The sequence below is a fragment of the Brachycentrus maculatus genome, unplaced genomic scaffold (assembly GCF_059751285.1).
Source record: "Brachycentrus maculatus isolate JH-2025_06_01 unplaced genomic scaffold, ASM5975128v1 h1tg000353l, whole genome shotgun sequence".
Taxonomy (NCBI): domain Eukaryota; kingdom Metazoa; phylum Arthropoda; class Insecta; order Trichoptera; family Brachycentridae; genus Brachycentrus; species Brachycentrus maculatus.
In genome coordinates, this window is record NW_028281102.1 from 990,747 (window position 1) to 1,014,673 (window position 23,927).

The 23,927-nt window shown below is 29.9% G+C and overlaps 1 protein-coding gene across 1 annotated transcript in view; it reads left to right on the forward strand.

The window, feature by feature from the left end:
* Positions 1-23,927, forward strand: part of LOC148303732 (uncharacterized) — a 100,204-nt gene that overhangs the window by 70,157 nt on the left and 6,120 nt on the right. The window contains exon 4 of the mRNA XM_088269466.1: positions 23,200-23,349. Within this exon, the coding sequence (XP_088125592.1) occupies positions 23,200-23,349 (150 nt within the window). The remainder of the gene's footprint in view (positions 1-23,199; positions 23,350-23,927) is intronic.

Below are 23,927 nucleotides of genomic sequence, written 5' to 3' on the forward strand. Positions count from 1 at the left end.
CAATTGTTAAGGGTGTAGTCGCAAATATACAATTCAGTACGCGACCGCTGCGTAACGATCCACATGAGTATCTGCGCACAATATTTTTTTAAAGTTTTTATTAGTTTTTTTTAGAATTTTCATTGAAATAGTGTTTTTATAATTCTTTTCTTTTCTTTTCACCGTTTATTCATTTCGAAGACAAACTTATTTTTTTCAATACAAAAACGGTGTTTAAAGAAAAAAAAATATTTGTATTAAATGTAACCCGGGTTTAAAGAAAATTAAGTTGCGGGTTATCGATATTCCCGCCTTAAGCATCCTGCTAAATACTTTATTTGGTGGTTCCATCTTGTAAGATAATATAATATAACGAAAAAATAAGGTAAAGCAACAATATATCAAACTGTTCTATTTCAAGCTAACTCGAATTTTTAGAGTTAAAATAAATATAGATCCGTATTTTCATTACAAGAATGATTTTATTCCAAGTCAGATGTATTTTTACTCCAGCTTAGATATATATCATATACATATGTGTGTATGGATATATTTTCTCACGCAAAAATCATCTAACTCTATCCTATCGTAATAGTCCTGCCCCAGTGTAAATTATGGATGCATGTATGTAAAAATGGCATTACTCGGAATGCATATACCGGGTACGGAGGTGGATACACTGCACACTGCACAGGTTAGGAAATGATTTCCTCTAAACTCTAAATGCACCTTCGGATGTAAAGCAGCACCGCCGACAGATTTACCTTCGTACGCGGAGTATTATGCGCATGCATGGTACGTACTAAGGGGATAGAACGAGACATCCCTTTACGTGAACCGTATCGTATTCATAAAATTGCACATGATGCATTTCGCAATAACACGAGTTTCCTAGTGTTAAGAAACCAGTCAGTCCGTTAAACCGGAATTTGCATTCGAAAATAATATGTAATGAAAAATATTTAACCTTCCAAACATATGTAAATATTATTTATTTTTAACTTTGGGAACTTCGTTGTACATTAACATTTTTTTGTCTTAAAGAAAAAGTACGTGACACTCCTTTTTGACAAATTTAAACATTTAGACAAGCTATTGTAAAAGTCAATACTATACATTTTATAAGAATTCAAATGACACTTGTTAACCACTCTATTTTAGACGCTATTTTTCAACAAATACCAAATTTATCCAAATACTTCTGGGTTGGAAAAAAGGCCATAAAATAAAGTTGTTTAAAACAAAGTTTGCGCTTAAATAGTTTTTGTGAAGTTAATAAAATTTACTAAAAAGTATCACTTAAAAATAATACATTTTTGTAAATAACAGTTGACGAAAACATAAGTTTTAGCAAGCCCAATATGTCATTATTTAGTACATACAATATTGTAAATGGTTTCCTTTGATGTAAGTCATAATGAAATTTGTTTATGACCAAATTTAGAAATTAGAAGCATTAAAAAAATCATTCTAAATTTCTTTTAGATTTCCTTAGTCTGAAAATCCTTCGAGTGAAAAAAAATGTACTCTTATGCGTCATGACAATGTGATAACGGCCCCAAAAAAGATGGGCCGATTACATTATCCCTCCCTATGGCGGGTAGTAAATAGGTCGAACAAGTTCAAAATAGAGATGTTTAGAAGTCGTTAGAAAAAGTCTACATCTACAGTGGATTAATTGGTTGGTGAATTGATTCATTTTATGTGATTTTACATTTCCATCAAGAAATAAACGAATACGTCGTATGTATATTAGAATTATTATTTACAATAAACTAGCCTCTTAAAGAGAGCAATATAATCCACTTGCATCTGCATCTGAATGCACAGAGAAATTCAGTATTATTTGATTGCACTCCTACCTGCCGAGCTGCCAGTGCAACCTGCAACAGTTCGCGGCTCTGCGTTATGCAATCTTAGAATGCATTTCGTTATGTACCTACCTACAGCGAGGAATATCGCACAAGCTTATATTCTATGTTTTAATACTAACGATATTTTAGAGGTTATTATCTAAATGTAAACGAGTATGTGAGAAATAACAGTGCAATAAAAATATATTTATCAAAATAAAATTTGATAATTATTGTAGCTACTGCTTCAATTATTACCTTAGATATCTCAATTTTTATTGCTGGATTTAAGAGTAGCATTAACCATAAATTTATACAGTATGTTTGTTAAAAAGTTTTTCAGTATTTTTTTAAATTACCAATATTTCAATAAAGATAGAAAAAAGTAATTTCATTTATTCATTCGGCATTTACTTTATGGTAAAACCTATCCATTTTTTATTTAAAAAATTGCTCAGTAAATACCACTATTTCTTAAAATCTACTGTGACACGTGTCACAGTAGAATTAGTAATTTTTTTAATTAAAAATTTAAAAAAGAATTCAAATGGTCATATGAAAGTCTGAGTGCTACGACCATTGGCTGGTTTTAAATCATAATTGACAACCTTGAGTAGAATGATAAATGTTACACAGTGAATGTTACACAAATATCGAAGGTTTCATTTATTTGAAATGACAAAAAATACGATAAATAAATAATCATCTCAACAACCTCTTACTATACTTTGAGAACAAAAAACAAAATTATAATAACCCCTATTTTACAGCTATTTCAAACGATGAAAAACAAAATGACACAGTTAAAATTTTAATAATTTAATTTATTTTAATTGCAACTGTATTAAAGTAAATTATATATTAAAATTTTTAAAATTTCAGTTATCTTACCATAAACAATTGTTAATAAAAATAAGTAGGTTTTCTAATAAGGATATGTTCGAAAATACCTTATCTATATTTGAAGGTGTTTAGTAAGTATTATTACCACTCTCCCTATCATTCATCAAAAAAGTATTATTACCGTTAGTTTTTACAGTTCTATCTATATGGTATCTATATACCAAAATATCTGCAAATTCATTTTTATTACAAATGCAGAAAAACACAAAAACAATAATATAATCTTACCAAACCTTTCGTATTATTAAATGAATTTTAAAAAGGGACGACAATACGTAAAACTAGTTTTTTTTAAACCACTTTTCTTGTTGAAACTGCATTTAATACAATGAAACAACAAGTACATAGTATTTTCAAATTTTACTTTATTTGAATGGTGAGCGTTGTTACTTGCATTACGTTTCTGATGACGATGAAGTCTGGTCACTAGTATAGTAAAATAGAAATGAAAAAAAAAACAATCATACCTTTTAAAGTTGTTGTTTTATTATACTTACTACTTTTCTCTGTTTTTTGTATTAAAAACAAAACCGTCTACTTTCTGTAATCGTTGCTCAGTTTCATCAATCACGTTAAACGTATATAAGATAACTACTGTTTAGCCAGTAATTTGTATCAAAAATAAAAACTGCAATTCCTCCATCATACCTAAATTTAATTATAGTAATTTGATGATGAGAAATGTGGTTTTAATGATCAACATTTATTATAAAGCTAATTCACACAACCAGTCCATGTTTGTATTTAAAAAAACTTAATGGCGTGTTCCATTAAGTAGTAGATATGTTTGCATGTAACTTCGAGTTTACTGACAGTGAGAAAATCTATTTTTGTTGTAACTTTAATTATCAGAACAATTAGGCACAACTTTTTATCTCATTTTAAACAAACAATTACATAAAGCAATAAAGAACCGATCTAAATCTTACATTGTAATTCCTCCTACGTTACTATAACCACGAAGTTAGCACATTGTGCTATTATTTCTGTTGTCTCTGGTTTTCTTAAGAAATGCTTGTTAAAAATAAAATATTTTTATTTTACCTTTTACTAAAATTTCTGAAATCCATCAAATTATTTTTTTTTTAAAGGAATAACCCGCACAGCCTCTTATTTTTAAGGCTTGTCTGCAGGTAGGATAGTAAGGTTAGGGAAAGTAAATGCGAAAAACAAATTACAAACACTCAGACCAATCAAACATAAATATGCCTTTAACTTATTTTGCGATCGGTGATGCCAGTTTCGCAGTCGAGCTTCTACCCAACTACGCTATAGCGCCTTCTAGTGAATATAAATAATTATGCAAAAGTTAGTATTTTCTCGAAATCTTAAAACTTCAAAAGTTATTTACCGATTGAAATTTTGACACTACGTTGTATTCGATTAGTTTCAAAGGCGTATAGCGTACTTTGTTTATTTGATAGTTGTTTACAAATATGAATGGAATGTGAACAGTTTTGCTCTTCAGGTACCAGTCCAGGGTGATATCAAATAAATATTGTAGTGAAAAACTCTTATATGTTTATTTTGATCCCCCTAGGAATCGAACTAGGGACCTGCAACATGGTACCCAAATGTGTTTATTACTGTACTATGGAGACTAAGGGGGAATACATCTAATGGAAATACATCTAAAAATAAAAGCTAAAAAATACATTTTTTTATTTCCAAATCAAATTTCGCAAACTTAATTCAACCATCGAGAATTTTTTATCAATTTTTTTTATAGATAGGTATCTATCAGGATATATATAGATAGGTATATATATAGATAGGTATCTTTGAGGTCAACAAAACAATTTTTAGGGTGGTGAATATAAAGCTTCGTTTTTACAGGACTTGTAGCTGCGAAAGAGAAAGAGACTTGTGAAGATAACGTTACACAGTGTAGAAAAACTAATTTAATAACATTTATGTTGTTGTATTTTATCTTAATTTTCTAATGTTATTAGCTGGGTATACGGCGGGAACCATAAAGCAAAGAGTAAAGAGTAGGGATGGCCAAAGCGTCAACCGGAATGGATCGAATCCCTAGTCACCTGCTTTTGTGATATATTACATTATTGGAAAAGCTTGCCGATTTTTTAAATTTTATTATTTAGGAACTAAACAGAACAGTTACATCAAGTTATATACATAAATGAGTATTATAAAACGAGTACTTTTACTGTTCCAATTACAAAATTCCACATTTGTAAAAATACCTGGAAGAGAGACCAAAGAGAAAAGATCAAAGCTTGTGTCAAATACAAATTGTAAGAAACGTGGGAAACACCATGATATCAATATTGACTAACAATATCAAATTATATCAGCGCTGACAATGCCCAGTTCAACATATCAAACTCCTTATATTCATCGTTTAATACGTAATGCCAAGTTTCCAGCATGTCCTCTGATACGACATAAAAAGGCTGAGATAAGCATTATAGATAAAAATTAAGAAAGGTATGTTGAGATGGTTTGGGCTGAATAGAATGAATGAAGAAAAAACAGTGTTTTTTTTATTTCGAATGTAGTTGTAAATAAGAGAAAATGAAGACAGAGGAAAACTTGATGAAAACATGACCAAGTATGTTAAATACTTGAAAGTGGCCAGGTAAGGATTAAGAATAATCGGCGGGTACTAAGAGATGTATGAATGTGGAAACGGTGATGATTATTTGCTTTAATAGATTAGTGTGGCATTCCTTCCTCTCTGCCTACCCCTGTGGAGAAGGGGCATGATGGTTATATAGTTAAGTTGATATTGAATATGTATTAGTATTGTCTATATTAGACGGAATTAAAAGTTATTTTTGGCTTTGAATTACTTTTTTGACAAAAAAAAATATGTCGCCCGCGATCTAAAATTTGGCCATCCCTGGTGCAGAGTAAAGTACGAGATGCATAAAGGTATGGTCTAATCTATCCATAAATCGAGCATTGTGTTAACACACCGTAAACCCTGGCATTCCCAGGGCCGCGGGCCCAGCGCCTGTTGCATAGTACGGGTTCCGGACTCCACGCCTCACCCGCACTGCCGACTGCCGACTGCAGAGCTCCCACCATACATACCGTTTACCTATCTACTACCCTGGTACCTACTCACTATCGAGAAGTAATGACTGCACGAACTATATGATAACACCAAACATAATACGAGTACGTTCTTACGTATGCTCCTGCATCGAGATTAGATTTTCGCTCAAAACAGACGAAGAAGTAATGTAGAAGTCAGGCATTAAGGCCTTACTCGCAATAATATAATTCAGTTTGCGCCGGCAGCGCTGAGAGCCGAACGTCAGATCACGCCCAATTTTTTTAAAGAATAATAATAAATATTGTATTTTTTTGTATTTTTAGAATACATAAAGAAAAATACTTTATTAGCTTATTTAACTCCTCCTTCTTCTTCTTCAAACCCTTATCCGCACCCGATGGTGCATAGGGCACTGCATCATATAAACCCAGTGTTATCTTCCTCCGCTTCAGTTACCAGTTCAGGGTAATATTAAATAAATATTATAGTGGAAATTACTAATATTTATTTGACCTGGGAATCGAACCTGGGACCTCCATTACACTACGGAGGCAGACTTCAACTCTTTACCTTTCGACAACTCTTTTTTTTTGAAACCATATATTTATTTCGAAGAGAAACTTATTTTTTCAATACAAAAACGGTGTTTTAAGAAGAAAAAAAAATATGTCTAATGTTACCTGGGTTTTAAAAAAAATAACTTGCGATTTATCAAATACTGGGCCTTAATACTGGGCCTGCGACATGTCATTGACTGGTTTAAGTAATAATTTCATATACCGTGCAACATTCACCATTCTGACCATGATTGAGATCCATATCTTTTGTTTTTTGGAACTCCATATCTCTTTCAAATTGGAGTGCTTTTTAACAAGTACTTTTAGTTTGTATTTTTAGCGAGTAGGTGCTTTTTATAAAGAACAATACTAAAAATGCATTTTAATACAAAATTTCAGGGATATATACATACATACAAACATATTTATTTGCTCCTTTATATTTTGTTAACTTTATACAATATGTTTAATTAATTTACAATCCTTCCGGATTTTCAAACACAAGAGACGTTATTTTATAGTTTACATAAATACAAGTGTTTACCTTGACCTTTCACTTTACCATTCTCTCAGCAACTTATTATTGATTTTTATTGTTTTCTCAATGTTTCTAATGTGACTCGTACAATTAGCAAAGTCCAAGTTACACAAGCTAGACAAGTAGGAATGTGCAACTCCTGGTGACTAACTCACTGCTGCTATTATTTTTTTTAAACTAATTTTTCTTTTCTATACAGCAGTAATGTCCTTCATCCTGAGCTCCTTTATTTGCGTCGTTTGTATCCCGCCAAATATTTAACTAGTTTTTTTTTGGAAAAATCGACAGGAGCAACTGTTTTAATAATTAAAATTAGAAATAATTTGCACAGAAGCCAATCAGAGATTTTCATAAGCAATAAAAACATATTTGCATTCAGCAAATAATAAAATAAGACTTTGTATCCTATTTAAAGAATTATTTGGAATGCAAACGCCGCACATTATTTGGGTTGAAAAAATCTTATTTAAAATAAAGTGTATTAAAATTGTTGTTAGCTTTATATGAATTTTGTATAAATCAAGTTCTATTCTAAGGGTTTCAGGTACAAAAATATATAGTTTGATAATAATTCAAGAATTATGCCTTAGGTTATTTTTATCAAAAACATTTCGTCGGCTTTTTCACTCCTATATCCAAGAATCTGAAGTGCAGGATTGACCATCTTGCTTACATATAATTAGTGACCAAGTTAACAGCGCGCGTATCCTCGATGGGTCAAAAAGAAAGAAGAATAATAGTTTTCTTACTGAAATATTAATTGCAGGTAAAGTAACTTATAATAACATACCGTTTTGAATCTGTCTCTTTTATTTCATTATAAAGCATTGCTCGTATCTGTGTAATTTTAATACCTTGTATTACGAATGTGCCTGACTTAGTTGAATACCGATCCGTTTGATTATGCAATGATATTATTTGTATACATGTGTGATGCCGTTACTATTAGTCAATGTGTGCTTTCCATTGATATCTTAATCCACCGTGAGATCGTCTCTGCGCATTAGTTAAGTATTCAATCAAGTTCCTAGGATGTGTTGAGCTCGTAGGTAGATTCCTTTATACCGCTGTCAAGCGATCATTGATTCGGCACGGAACTGTTAGATAAAGACATAAATCTGCCGATTCTAAAGAGAAATTCACTCGACTCTTTATTACGTCGTAAACTTATTCGCTAATTTTACGTCTGTAAAAGTGGGTATTACTTTTCCAATGCAGTTTGTTTCTTATTTTGCAGTGGGAAGACGGGTTGAAGTCATATAAACTTTCTATAAAACTACTGGTACATTATGTACGTATTTTTTTTAGTATGTGTTGTCCAGTCTTATAGCAATTATACGTCATTAAATATTTATCATTTTCAATTTATTACTTCTTTGTTTAAAAAAGTCATCACAAATACTGATTTTAATAACTATGAAAAACTGTACCAAAAATGGCATATCAATTATGTCAGCACCAATAAAGGGCTTAAGAAACAACATTATATGACAAGTACAATGAAAAAAATACAATTTAAATGTGATGAAAATTGAGATATGGAAAATGAAAAAATAAATGATAATTTAATTTAATTTAATTGAACCACAGTACCTACTTGTACTTCAATAGTGCCTTACGTTCAAATCTCATCTGTACTACACAAGCTTATTTGATGATGAGGTTGAACTTTTATCAGCTGTTCACAGTCCATAGAAAACCTTGTCCTTGTCCATATAAATATAACAGATAAGGATATAATAATACGTTGACTGATTTTCTTAAACATCTCAGCAATATACAAATTATTCGATTTTTTTATTATTTCAAAATGACGATTTATCCTTTTGCACATACGTCCTACATTTCTACACATTATCACTTTACGATCCGTTAAATATAAATTTATAAGTACCATACATATTACATATGGTATACTTCAAGCATGTTTATTGGAGCATATTAGGAATACATTATATTTGTACATTTTTACCATTGATTCCTCTGTAAGTGACGTGGAAAGATTCAATATTATTCTATAAATGCCTCGAGGCATCGCCATTGCAAAAGCTCTGGCAAAAAGTGGAATTCCGTTACTGAATCGTAAAACCTCACGTACCTATCAAATTTACAAAAAGACAATAGGCATATTTTATGGACTGGCCGTGCGTTGCCAATTTAGGCTTTACGTATATTTTCGCGGCTCTAGTAAACGTTAATAGATTATGTTGTATACCGAAGAGGCTTTTCTGCCTATATATGATACATCTACACACAATACATTTCGTTCTTGAAAGGTCAATTGAACCATTAGTAAGAGCCTAGTATTTTTATTCATGTTTAAAAATACCTTATGTTCTTTTTAGTATATTTTATACTAAAAATTATCCGGAATGACACCATTACGTGATTTATTATTATTATAATCATGAACAAATGATGTAATGTACTTGTTTCTATTATTATATTTTAATTAATTTGGTTGAAAACTGATTGGATTTTTGGAGTAAATTTTTTTTTTATAGAAATTTTGATGAATTTCATAAGACAATAATCCGATTAAAGCACTCATTTATAGCAAAATTTTAAATGTATTAGTTCAAAACCAGTTTTTCTGCTATTTTTTTAAATTTTACATCCATAGTCGTAGTGTAAAGAGAAAATCGTTAAAAAATTCCAAAAAACTTTTTTTTTTTAAGTTTATTTACAATTCTTAAACGAATTTGTGGAAAAAAAGAAGACACCAAGCATACATTTTTCATATGGTTTATTCAATAATTGTAAGTTTTAAATATCCCAACTGTTAAAAAACACGTGTACTACCTTTATATTCAACAAATAGCACTGCCATTGCAGTCATGTTTTTTTTTTTAGTTTTTCTCATATACCTACATATATTGTCTCATATACCTCATATATTTAAACAAATGCGTATGCGAATGCTGCGTTGAGTTAAAATTTCATAGATATTGGTGAATAAATTATGAAGATTTTAAATTTTGAACAAACTAACGTTTATATTTTTAAAGAGTTGAGTTAAAGTTCCAAAGATATTGGTGAACAACTTAAGGAGATTTTAGATTTTGAACAAACTAACATTTATATTTTTAAAGAGTTGAGTTAAAATTTCAAACATATTGTTGAATAACTTAAGAAGATTTTAGATTTTGGACAAACTAACATTTATATTTTTATTTATATAGATTCTGCACTAATTATATATTAACTCATTTATTTTTTAGCTACTTTCAGCTTCTTTAAATTAAACCATTTTAATTTACTTTCTCTCGCTGTGTCAATAAAAAAATATGTACACATTTTGTCATAATTACGAGTGCATAAAAACTTTTCATCTAATTCGTATTTTTTAAGAATGCTCTATTGTTTGTCACCATAACGAAATGCTAGAAAGTTTATTAAACATTTTGAATGAGTCTAATCATAAATCTAAGATCTTTCGAGTTTAAAGACTTCGTGTGACACATTAAATATTACTTCAAGAGATTCAATTACGTAAGGTTTTTATAACAATACCACATGTTTTGTCGGAAAGTTTATTTTCTCATATTTTTATTAGACTTATTATTCAATTAAGCCATTGTAATTCTTTAAATATATTTAATGTGTCATATTATGTCACCCATGACCGCTTGTTGTATGAGCCTGTGTATATTTCGCTGTACACTGAGTTTTGTTTTGTTTTTTTCATCCAAACAAACTTAATCTCATTATGACATCTCAACATAGATGAAGAACAATATGAAAATCCGGTTGAATATGGAAATTTCTTTTTCATTTATTTTAAGAAGTAAAAATTAACTCCTAAGTGGAGAAACCCATATTTGTGAACTAGTGTTTGGACACACTCAAAATGTAAATAATAATGTTATAAAATAACTGGTCACATTGTGAACTGCATTTAAAAAAATCATCTTTTTAGACGTCTCCCAGTATGTAAAATAATCCGGGGCTCTGATCTTACATAATTCTTAATAAAAGGGTCGTTGCTAAATAAAAGCTTTTTCAATCCAACACAGATGGGTGTTGTGAACTCAATGATGAAGCGCCATGATGATATATGAGTTATAAGATTGATAAAATTTAATATATGAGTTTAAAAATTGACGATTGTGGTTGTCAATCATGGATAGAGTGGTGAATGTTGCACGTGAGTAAAGTGCTCAGTCAACCATCCTGTGACGAGTCATAAGCCCTGTGAATACCAAGATTTCCATATTCTTCTTTATCTATGTTGAAATATCAAAAAAATCTCATTTGCAACTACGAAATGCATCCTATTCTTGAAGCCAGTGCTGCAGGGATTTATTTTCAATGCTACATGCGACAGGAACCAGGTAAATTTTCCCACGGGAACATAACGAAGTACTCCAGAAAATGTCAGTACAATTTATACGGCGCAGTTCCCTTTCCTTATGACATGTTTGATTCCCACCGAAATATTCCGTCTACAGCTTAATCCAGTTCACTAACTACCAACTAGTACTTAATGCTGCTGCAAGATAAATAATATGATGGCGAAGTCCATTTCGAGCGACAGAGAAATACTTCGGTTGTCTCCCAAACGGACAGGTCCCCGCTGTCCGCTCCTTTCCTCAAATATGTTAATCTGCTGACAGAGAAATATTGAAAAGTTTTCCTCCTCGATACTCCTGCTTGCTGGATATATTTATGGCGACCTCCCACACTTTCCGCGGGCTTCGTGCCGAACGTTTGAAAAATACGTAACGGCAAATTTCTCTCACGATATTAAAAAAAACTTGACTATATTTCAGTATTATATATTGTCAGAATGATATACATAAATGCGTACAAATGTTTTATTTTCTATTTTTTATTTGACGACAGAGTGACTGCCGAATCAATTAATGAAAGTTTTACGATTTATCTAGCATAGATGTCACTTGCGTGCATTCAAATGCTTTTTTGTATTTTGTGCACATTCCAAAGGAAGTTTACTGCACAATGTAGAAATCTATAACTGTTCGGTATAAAATAACGTTTTTTCCGGATTGTTATATATTTTTCGATTACATTAACTACCTTTCAATAGGGATCGATACCAGTTTCAATATGCCAAGTCAAAGGTAAAGGTATCTATCTATTATTATCGGCAACCTGGTCAGCGATTACATTTCTTGGTACTGCAATTATTTCAATATTTCGCGCTTTTACTAACGAGGCTATTAGACATCATAACTTCATTCTTTTCTTTCTAACCTTCAACTTTAACCTGTTTTTTTTAAAGGTCTCTATTTTAGAAGTTTATCTGATAGTAAGGATGTGGAGGGTAGACGTGAAGGATACACCATCGACGTCGAGACCAATATTGAATATAAATATTTCTTAAACTCATTTTGTAATTGGTGGGAATCGCGCGACGACAGTTTTGATGTAGAGAATCTACCCGACTACGCCACGGCGCCTGCCAATGGTGCATAGCCTATGCAGCATAGTGCATTCTATTGGATTTGTAGAATGATAATTTCATTAATATTCATATGATGCCCAGGAGATCGGTGGTGTATTTCCGGTTTCATGTAGGTACTTACCAATTTTTATGAATAAATCACTTATATGTATTTATTTTGACCTCTGCCGAGAATCGAACCTAAGATCTCTCTCTGGCATAGTAGCCGAATACACTAAAGACTTTACCAAAAAATCGTTGTGAATTATGTTAGTAAAATTACATGTAATAATACTTATAATTTGTAATGGATTCAATATTCCCATGGTACTTTTTTTCAATTGTTCCATTTTCATTACATTCTTTATACCTGCCTACATATAACGCTTCCAGTGACAGATTTAGATCTCCATCTCGCCTCTAACTGATTATATAGCTTACTGAATACAATGCCACCGGGTATTACTCTATTTTTCCATTTTGTGTAAACCCGCACAGAAGCCAATGTCATCTTTATACTCGACTAGCTATAATTCTTGATACTTTTTTCACACGTGCAAGAATCCGTTGTTACTTAGTGGGTCAGCATTTATTACAATTCCAATTTAAAGTGTAACAACAATTCCACCGCGATTCAATGTCAAAATAGTTTAGGTATTTTAAGTAAATTGCTCATGTAGCGGAAACGAGAACAGTTACATTTCTGATTCGGTATTATTATGATTGTAATCGTAATAATTGGGCACTCCAGTAACGTTTAAAATGAAGATGGATTTGACACTCTTTGAACTATATAATTGGTTTGAATTGTTAAAAATACAGTGGAAACTGTGTGTTTTTATTTTTGCAGTGAATTTGGCTTGTACGAATTATGGCAAAATCATGAAAAATGCAAAAGAAAAAACTACGAAAAAAATGTAAAAAATAGAAATCGTTGGCTCTAAAGATAGAAAAGACTTAGTTGTTTCATTTTATTTTGTTACATTTACGATAGAGTATTAAAAGTTTAGTAGAATTGTGTTTGTGAAGTTCTGAAGTGTATATAACTACCATGCTGGAGGCCCCAGGTGCGATTTCCAGGGGGGTCAAAATAAATATAAAGTGATTTTTCACTCTAATATTTATTGAATATTATCTTGGAGTTGTACTTTTTGCGCAGGATTAATAACTTATAGTATAATCAAAATCTAATAAAATGTTATCTTATTAATTAAAAATTAAAATTTCATGAAAAAAACATATTTTTTTATAAATTTCTATAATATTATAAAGTTCATTATCTAAAATTTGACAATATTTTTATCTTCTCAAATTCAAATCATTTCTAAATGTAAAATCCAAAATATTTATTAGGTATAATAGAATTAAAAAAAACTTTTTTTTTTGTTGAATAGAGTAATGGTTTGTATTTAGATCAGAGTCAGTAGACTAATCACATGTTGCGTACTATTATGTATGCACATAATATTTAGTTCAGACATGCGACAATCTAAACTGCGACGGATTGTCACCGAAACGTGTGAAATTTCATTTCACTGCGTTCAATGCATGGTCGTTAAATATTATAAAATATTGCGTATATAATATATTTTATGTAAGATGAATACAACGTAGTATTTAGCCAAGAATAACATAAAAATACATTCATAAATAAAATGAAAAATAATATAAATGATATAACTTACTGCGTGCTGCCATTAAAAATGGGAACTAATTTTTTATTTTTTTTATTTATTTTATTTACGACATTTATATACAGCGAGATTCTATTTCAGATAGACATACTTCGAAATTGACCCACCATTATTATCAGTTTTTAGGAATGCAAAATATTTTTGTCAACGAAGGGGGGGGCTCTTTTCAATCAATTTTCCCCAATTTATTTACTTATTTCAGGATTTTGCGCCCCTGAAAGTTCCGTTCAAAGTTTTATTTTCGGCCCCTTAAGTGGAAATACAGTTAAATTAATTTAATTTAAAATACGATCTATATCGATACACATATTTTAATAAATATTACCGTATTTACTAGTCATCGTTGTAGAAACATTCGTTTTATGTTTTTCTTTTATAATTATTAATTGGAGGTTTTAGATACTATATTTTTCAATTTTACATGATTAATTCGTTTAACAATAAAAATTAATTCAAGAAATCTTTTTGAGTTGATCTCTGTATTTCTTAAATCTGCTTTCCTCGTCCTTTTTATCAAATCAAGTGTTCGTAATTGAATTGTTATAACATGTTCACTATTATTATTTAAACAAAATAAAATAAAATACCGAAGCAATTTCAAAAATTAAAATGATGTGTGAAATAATCGATTCTTCTGATATTTGTTATAAAAATAGAATCATAATACGAATATTCGAATAATAAAATAAAATCGATTATTCGCTACAATTGTTCGATATAATACAGTGATAATAAATAGTCTATTTATTACGTAAGTCAATCGTAATCTTTAGGTTCTATTCGTATTATCCTAACTATTCGGTGTTAAGTGAACGAATTACTTTATCAATGTATTTTTAATTCATGTCAATTTTCATAAACGAAACTGTTTGTACAATCCTAAATTATTGTCATTTCAATGCAACTAAAATTGGGCAATCTTATCAGGAAATAATAATGGCTTTGCGTCACAAGTTTCTTTAGATTTTCGAAGTCCGATTATTATTTTTGACATGAGATGAAATAATTTTTCTAAAAGAAATAAACATTTATGTTTGAAACGCACCGCGTGATAACTAGATTAATGTTTCAGTTGCTCTGACTTTTACACTAGATACCGCAAAATTGGTTAAATGCCTTGTTTAATCAATGTATGCAACTATGTAAAATATTATATATTGTATATTTATAATATTTTATATGTACAAACTCAACCTGCGTATCGCAGTCGTACAGGAGAAAGTGACCAACTAACAAAATGTAAATTTTTCAGGAGGGCCATTTAAGTCACTTTTGCTTGGCAAGAAAATAAACATCAATGCAGTTAGTCATTTTTAACAAGTCAATACATTATACTTACAAGTTTAAAATCCTTTGGGATTTTTTTCAGGGCAATATTAAGCTAGTAAGATATCAAATAGTCAATGATCACGCTTTTGTAAAAAATAAAATACACTTGGACACTTTCTACTGTATGACTACGATATAGTTTAGATTAAAGTAAATGTATCAATAATTACAACTATATTTTATTTATATTTTCCATGAGTAATCGTACAACAAATTTCTATATTTCACTTTAATTTTCTTCTTTTTCCTATTTATAATACTTTTTCTATGGCGGCAATATCAAGATTAAACAGTAATTGGTAGATTTGACATGAAAAATAGTTTCTTACATCGGAATTAATTAATACAACAAACTTACATTCAATATTTCATGAAACATTCTTACTTACAGTAAGAATGTTTCATGAAATATTGCACTTATTATTATAACTTTGTATTATGCTGTTTGTATCAGCGTGGTGTAATTAATTATCCGAACTTTACGCATAGCCCAGGGCTGTCAATCAGAAGATTTTGTTTTAAATATAAGATTAGAAAGAAAAAACACGTTTTCCCTATTCGTATATTATATTTAACGTTCGGACGAACTATAGTTCGTATACTATTAATTTTATTGAGTTATTCGAAGGGTTTTCTTCGAACTCTAGAAACCTTAAGAGAATATGTGTTAATACCGAATACGTCAACAAAATGACATAATAATGAGACATAACCTCCTTCAGATGTTAACTATTTTCAAGATGAAATTTTTAAAAAATAAAATTACTCTGCGATAAATTTACAAGGAATTAATAATGTTTTTTTTAAATATATATTTTAATTCCTTATTCACTACCTAGAAGAATAAAAGAGTATTTGAAGAAAAAAAAAACAAATGACGTAAAGTGAAACTGGGTTAAGTATATTACAAATTGAAACAAAATGGAGGAGGAAAAGTAGTTTTTTTTAAAACACAATTTATGAATAAGGCATTAACTTTATGGAATAACATGATGATTTATAAAACACTTGTTATAAAACATTGAGTTTATGAATGTAAACACGACTTGCTTCGAGAACATCTGTAGTTCTAGCAACAAGTCATATTTACATTAATAAACTCCAAAGAGATCTTAAAAAAGTGTTTAGATTATTTATATATTCATAGATTTGGCGTTTATTTTGTAGAACTTCATTTTAATTGATGTACATATTAAATTTCAATTTATATACAAAAAGACATTAGTTTCAAGATGACATAACAAGGCGAAACAATTGTCACAAATTTTATTTTTATGTGTTTTTACCAATAAATTGCAATTAAGTAGAATTTTAAAATCAGTGCTTGATTTTAACATTTAATGTATAAATTAAGTGTTTAGATTTTATTTTGAAATTAAGTTACAGTTGGCATTTAACAAAAGTTCATCCTGTGCGTCTCCCGTCCCTGTAATTGATATATCTAAAAGTCCAATGTTAAAATCAGCCATACATAAATAATTTGTTATGGTGGCGGGAGTATTATTTAATAAATATTTGAAAAGAATACACAATGGACCAGTATTCGTCATATGTACCGTTGAATGGGATCTGCGTACGTTTGTACTACTCTTAACCCAGATAAAAACATACCTAATCGCTGGACGGCTGAACAAGAACAATGTTATGTTTTCCTCTAATTGTTTTAATCAATTAAAAACACACAGCGGTACATACACTTCATGAATTATTCTCTGTTTGTTTAAGAATTATAATTGGTAAAAAAACTGAAGTCTTAATCAAGATTATGCATTCAAATTAAATAACATGTAATTTATTTTCAGAGAATTAATCCATTTTTTTTCATTAAGGGCACATAAATTTTATTCTAACACACTCCTGCTTCTTTACTGAATGCGTGAGAAATTTATATTCATTTTTAGTATCTCGAATATATTAATATAATAATCACACACTATGCATTTTTTTAGAATAAATTAAAATATCAATTATGCCATTGTTGTACATAATTTAAATTGATATATTTTTATAAACCTTGCACAGTATTTTTTACGTTATTATTTTCTTACGTGTTTTGTTGATATGATTTTTTATGGACATTTAAATAATATGTATATCGGCTCTTTGGGCCTGTGTTGCCGAAAAACACTTCTTGCCAAACGCCATACGAAAAGTATGTAAAGTTAAGTATGTACTACATTTTTGAAACGCTTAAATGATTTTAAATACAGTTATACATATAACAGAACATAAAAAGCCATAATTACCAAACTAATGGAATTTTTACAGGTTAAAGGCATCGTTTTGCATATTTTTGGTGCTAGGAAGTAAAGTTTTTCTGCGTAAAGCTCTTGTAAATGTGTGGGTCAACATAGGTCATTGTCATAGCTGATCACATCTGTATATTTTGTTGGCTCCTAAATATTAGTGCTTCTTTGGTAAATATTAACTCACGTCCAAAACCTTGAACTATGTACTAAGTCATAGGATATAAGGTTTACATTGTAACTGTTATTTTATTGTAATCTTGTCCACCCCCGTAAAATAGTGGTTAATCCTTTTTCGTGTAGGAGGTCCTGGATTCGATTCTTAGGTGGGTCAAAACAAATATCAATGATTTTTCACTTTAATATTTATTTTATACTACTTTGGACCAATACTCATAACGCACAACTGATCATTTTTTGTTTTCAAGTAATTTATCATCAATGTGAAACTGCTTTGATGTGATGCAGTGCCCTATGCACCATTTGATGCGAATAAAGGTCAGAAGAAAAAAATTGTTTTGATTTAATTTGAGACTTTTATACTATAATATATAACTAAGTTCAAACGATAAAACTTCGTGTTTCTTCGTGTTTGTATTTGATTATATTAATTTTCTTTAAATTTACTATTTTACGATAAAAAAAAATTGACACGATAGTTTATTGACCAAATTTAATTTGGCGTCTACTTAATTGAAAGAAACATTAAAAAAAACTTAAATTTTTCGCAATTTCAATCAACAATATATTCTTGTACCAAGCTAGAAAATAATATAAAAGGAGTTGCATTGTGAAGCAGATCTCGAAGTGGTTTAAAAAAATGTTACTAGAATAATAGAGTCGTCAGAGCGTTAACGAGAGCGCAAATTTATTATTTTGTATGAACAGAGTTAACGAACAGTTAGTTGTACCTACTTGCACACCTTTATGTTTAGTACAACGTTTATCTCCAGATTGATCTCCGTCGCTTCTGGGTTCTGGATTAAATCGGTAGGATTATCTGATACTATAAAGTATTTACTCTTGTTATTTATCATCTACTGATGTACGTATAATAATTATTATTTAAGATACTAATGAAGCAACTAACATATACTGATAAATTATTTTTAAATGCGAAAACGCTTGAGGTTGTGTTTATTAATGTATTTATTATTTCAAATAACTTTTTTTCTTCTTTTGATTTTCCATATACTCGCATCACATATTAGATTGAGTATAATACCATTATTATATGGGAGAAAAAGGTACCTTCCAATGCTGTTGAATAAATGATTTATGTTTTATATATAAATATATATATATATATATATATATATATATATATATATATATATATATATATATATATATATATATATATATATATATATATATGTATGTATATATATATATATATATATATATATATATATATGTATGTATATATATATATATATATATATATATATATATATATATATATATATATATATATATATATATATATATATATATATACACGCACGCACATCGCTCCTTTTTTCTTTCATCACTCCTTTCAACAACGTCATATATCAAAAATCGTCCATTTTCAGTGCATGTTTTCGGAATGCCCAGAAAATGTACTATATCCCAGCAAAAGCGGCATATTTTTAACTTAATATTTACCCCCTACAGGGCAGAAAGTGTTGTTTTTGCATTTTAAAGAAAAGGTATTGTTTCTTTTTTTTAATGTACTAAATATTTTTCAAATGCAGAAAAAACAATCAGGTTTTACCTAAAAAGATCTGTTGCACAGTAAAAAGTTCAATTAGTGGCTTGATATTTATTTTAATTACATTTCATTTTATTTTTAAACTTTAAAAACGATATCCTGAAAAATCAAGTTTTTTGAGATATAACGTTGATGAAAGGAGTGAGCGACATGTGTATAATCATATCATAAAACATCTTACATTGTTTACTCACTTATTGTTTTATTTTTTATATTTCTATAAATATATCACACATTAAATACGTTCTTTCACAATAATTAATGTCCTTTCAAACCTTTCGCTCTCAAACAAAAATAAAGATAGATACTTTATATCCTCGTGTTTATTAATTAATTTATTAACAAAATATAACGCGATATTTTGGAGCGTAGGCGATGCTGTCAGAAATGAAGCAAAATAATATATTTCTCGGACTCGGACTGAGAATCGCTCCGACGTAGAAGACGTGTAATCTTAAAGTTAACATGTGGTTAGAGATGAAATCACAAAGATGTATAAAACTTTAGATGGACTGTGTGATAAGATGGTTCACCCCGCCTTGGTGCACATTACAACAACTGAGATGTTATTAATATAAATACAAAAGTGTTTAATTCACTTGCCACTACATACTATGGTGTAATTCTCAAAACCTTATTTTTATGCTAAAAATAAAATAATAAAAAATAACAATGGAACAATACTTCTCCCCCAAGTTTAAATTATAGTTTCTTTAGTAAATTACCGCGTCACTTTATCAAGCTTCGATAACTGAAAAATTAATCGAATATTAATACAATAATCGTATAAATATATTTTATATTGTTTATAATTCCTCAATATTCTGTAAGAGATTTGCAATGCTAATAAATTAATTAATTTGTAGATTCAAATGAAATAAACTTAAATACTTTTTACAATACTAATAATAATAATAATAATTTAATTAACACCCAAAAGTTTTATGTTCTACGTTCAAGTAGAAATTATATTTATGAAATTATATTGAAGGTAATATGGATGTCTAGGTCATTTACAGTGTTAACAACCTATCATCGGCTGGCTTAAGTAATCATTTTAAACTCTTTTATAGTGTTTTCTGCATATGCTCAAATATCAATAAATACAACTTGATTCTTGGAGCTTGTAAATATATTAAATTTCCAAGCCTCCAACCAAATGCTATTTAAAGAGACATCTAGCAAAATTCTTATGAAGTAAATATCAAAGAATTTTTATTATTGTACGTAATATTCTTTCCGAATTATCAACACTTAACATATCGCTCACTCTTTTCAAGAACGTCATAAATCAAAATTCGTCAATTTTCAGTTGTGCATGTTTTCGGAATGCCCAGAAAATGTACTATATCCCAGCAAAAGAGGCATATTTTTAACTTAATATTTACCCGCTACAGGGCAGAAAATGTTGTTTTTGCATTTTGAAGAAAATGTATTGTTTAATTATTTTTTTAAATATACTAAATATTTTTCAAATGGAAAAAAAACTTCAGGTTTTACCTAAAAAGATCTGTTGTGCAGTAAAAAATTCAATAAGTGGCTTGATATTTATTTTTAATACATTTTATTATATTCTTAAACTTTAAAAACGTTCTCCTGAAAAATCAAGTATTTTGATTTATGACGTTCTTGAAAGGAGTGAGCGATATAGGAGACGATTGAAGTATTATTTCAGTTATCATATTAACAATATGTCAAAATTATTTTTGTGGGTTTGTAGATTTCAAAACCAAAAAGTAATCAATTTCTATTTACAATAATGGTCGTTAACTTTTCGTGGATATTATTGAAATTTATTTAGAACACCCTCTAGCAACAGATTTTCTCATTTCATTAAAACTTCCGACGGCTTGTAGCTTTACGTATGGTATACCAGTTTTCATTAGATAAAACGTAAAATGTCTTTCTTTACTCCATCTATAATCAAGCATTGGCATTGGCAGGAACATAATGGATAATATCGAGAACTTCACTCGGCATTTTGCTTTTAACTATATACGTAATTATAAGTTAGTAACATCAGATCTAAGCATGAAAATGTATTGTAAGGTTGGCACTATTCACTATGCACTCCACACTCTCACAATAGTGTTGGGATGTAATGCACGGTAGAATTTCGCTATTCGTACAAAATTTGCGTCGGATTTTGAACGTGTATTATCGTTTGCCACAAAATAAACATGGTTTCGTGGTGCTAAATCAACGCGAATATCATTACAAACCCGAATGTGATTCGAGACAAGTTTCGTGAATTAAACACGCTTTATTATATGTTAATGTTGCTTACACAACATTGTTTTCTGGAGGCAGTGCCTTCTATTGAACACGCAAACAGAAATAGGCGATCTGGAGCACACTATTACAGCTTGGTTCATGATTTCATTGCATTGAACAATAGGGGGTGTCTTGGCAGTATATAGGTGATCTGTTACCCTTCATTTCTGTGTGCAAGAGATTTACTACATTTAGTATATAATTTTACCTATTCTATTTGAGAATGGTATAATCGAACCAATCATCGGTCTGCTTGCATTTTAAGACCTTAAAATTTGAACATTAAATTATAATCGACAGAAAAAGCGAAGGTTTAGCTGTGCGAATAAATAGTAGAACGAATAGCGAAATTTCTCCATATTTATATGTGCAAGTTGTAGTCGGCCTGTACATCATCGTATCTAGTTATTAAATGCAGCGGTTATTAAATTTTCAGCAAACGTCTATCTGTGAATAAGTAGCCACACCTACAAGTAGGCACTGCAGAGCGCCTCATATCCGATCCTATCTGCCCCGCGCTATTATTCTTTACTATCTTATTATTAATCTCAGATTTCTGTTAAACGCGAGACTTACAATTATGTATTAATAATAATGAATTATTACGAGGAAAGTTGATTACAGCTTATTTTGTATCGAGCTAAAATTCCAAGGATAATTTCTATTTTAACACTTGTGTTGTTTGATGTTGCGAACACGGCGGATATGCGAGTACCTACGTATATTACATGTAAAATCAGCATACGTTATTTATATTTCTGAAACTCAATTATTCATAAATTAATTATTAATATGTTTTAAGGTAAATGGTTTTTAAAAAAGGACATAAAATTTAAAGATATTATTAAAATTAATATTCTAATTAATGTAGTCTAAATAAAAATAAATAAAAGGGTTTTATTACTTTGCATTATTAACTGAATATGAAAAATAATCCCGATTTTGATATATCGGAAAGTTTGCATTTTTTATATATTTTTAAGATATTTGTTTTTTTTTTCTGATGTCGCGGAATAAAAATAAAAATTTGAAAACCTTTAGGGGCTAACGAAACGGGAGATTGCTAAATAAGTCATCACCACCAAGCGGCAACTGATAGAAACTTTTATCAGAGTATGGCGTAATAATCCTAATCTTCGGCACAATGCAAAAATCTGCATAGAAAGCATGCCCCGACGCTTGGATGTTGTAATCGCAGCAAAGGGTGTTATCACTAAATATTAAGGTTTTTCTGAAATTGTTGAATAATCGCTTTTTATGATAAAAATAAATTGCTGTTATTAAATACACAATCATATTGTTTCTATATTCTAAATAAAGCACCCCAATCAATAAAATAATTATCAAAAAACCTAATAATATGCTCATTAAATTAATTTAATCATAAAAATTACAGGAAATTCGAAGTGTCCCTAATAATTTCGCCACCCACTGTATATATATATATATATATATATATATATATATATATATATATATATATATATATATATATATATATATATATATATATATAATTTAATTATGTTAATACTCTGATCCGGCCCTTGACTTGAAGGCAGAATGATAATTTGTCCTCAGATTTGTCCTAGAAAAGGTTGCCCATGCCTGGTCTAATTGAATATATGTCTTTTTTTACAGCTAAGCCGTCCAATGCAGATGGCTATGGTTCCCGTCCCCTCTGCCCGAATGGGCTACGCCACCCTGCCGCTAATGCCAGACCCACATGGCCCCCCCATGATCTACCCACACCATGGACCGATGTACCCTGCCTATCCGATCAATGACATGGTAAATATATTTTTTTTAAATACGTGATAGAAATAAAACTTTTTAAAAAAAATATATATTTCATGTGAGACAGAGGAGAGAGCAAAAAAAATGCATAAAAAATATCCGGTTCATTTCTACCATGGAAATTTTAATATTTACAATGCCATCGATAGGTGATTTAATTGGTAATACTGATATGAATGGTTTGTGATAATTAAAATATAAAAGATTTGTATGCCTCCGTGGTGTAATGGTTAGCGTAGTTAGCTACCTTTGGAGATCCCGGGTTCGATTCCCCAAGGGGGAGTAAAAATAAATACAGGTGATTTTGCACTCTTATATTTATTTAACCCTGGGCTGTCCCTGAAGCGCAGGAGTGGTCACCTTGCCTTCATGTAAGTAACAATCGAGATAACACTGCGTCAATATGATGCCCTTTGCACCATTGGGTGCGGATAAAGGTTAGATAATAAAATATAAGAAGAACGAAATGAGCCTTATAAATGTGACGCATCTTTTAAATTTCACTCTTAATTCTCGCCCAATTATCGACTATCGAATCGCCGCCTAAAACGTTTCACTTAAAACAAAGAATA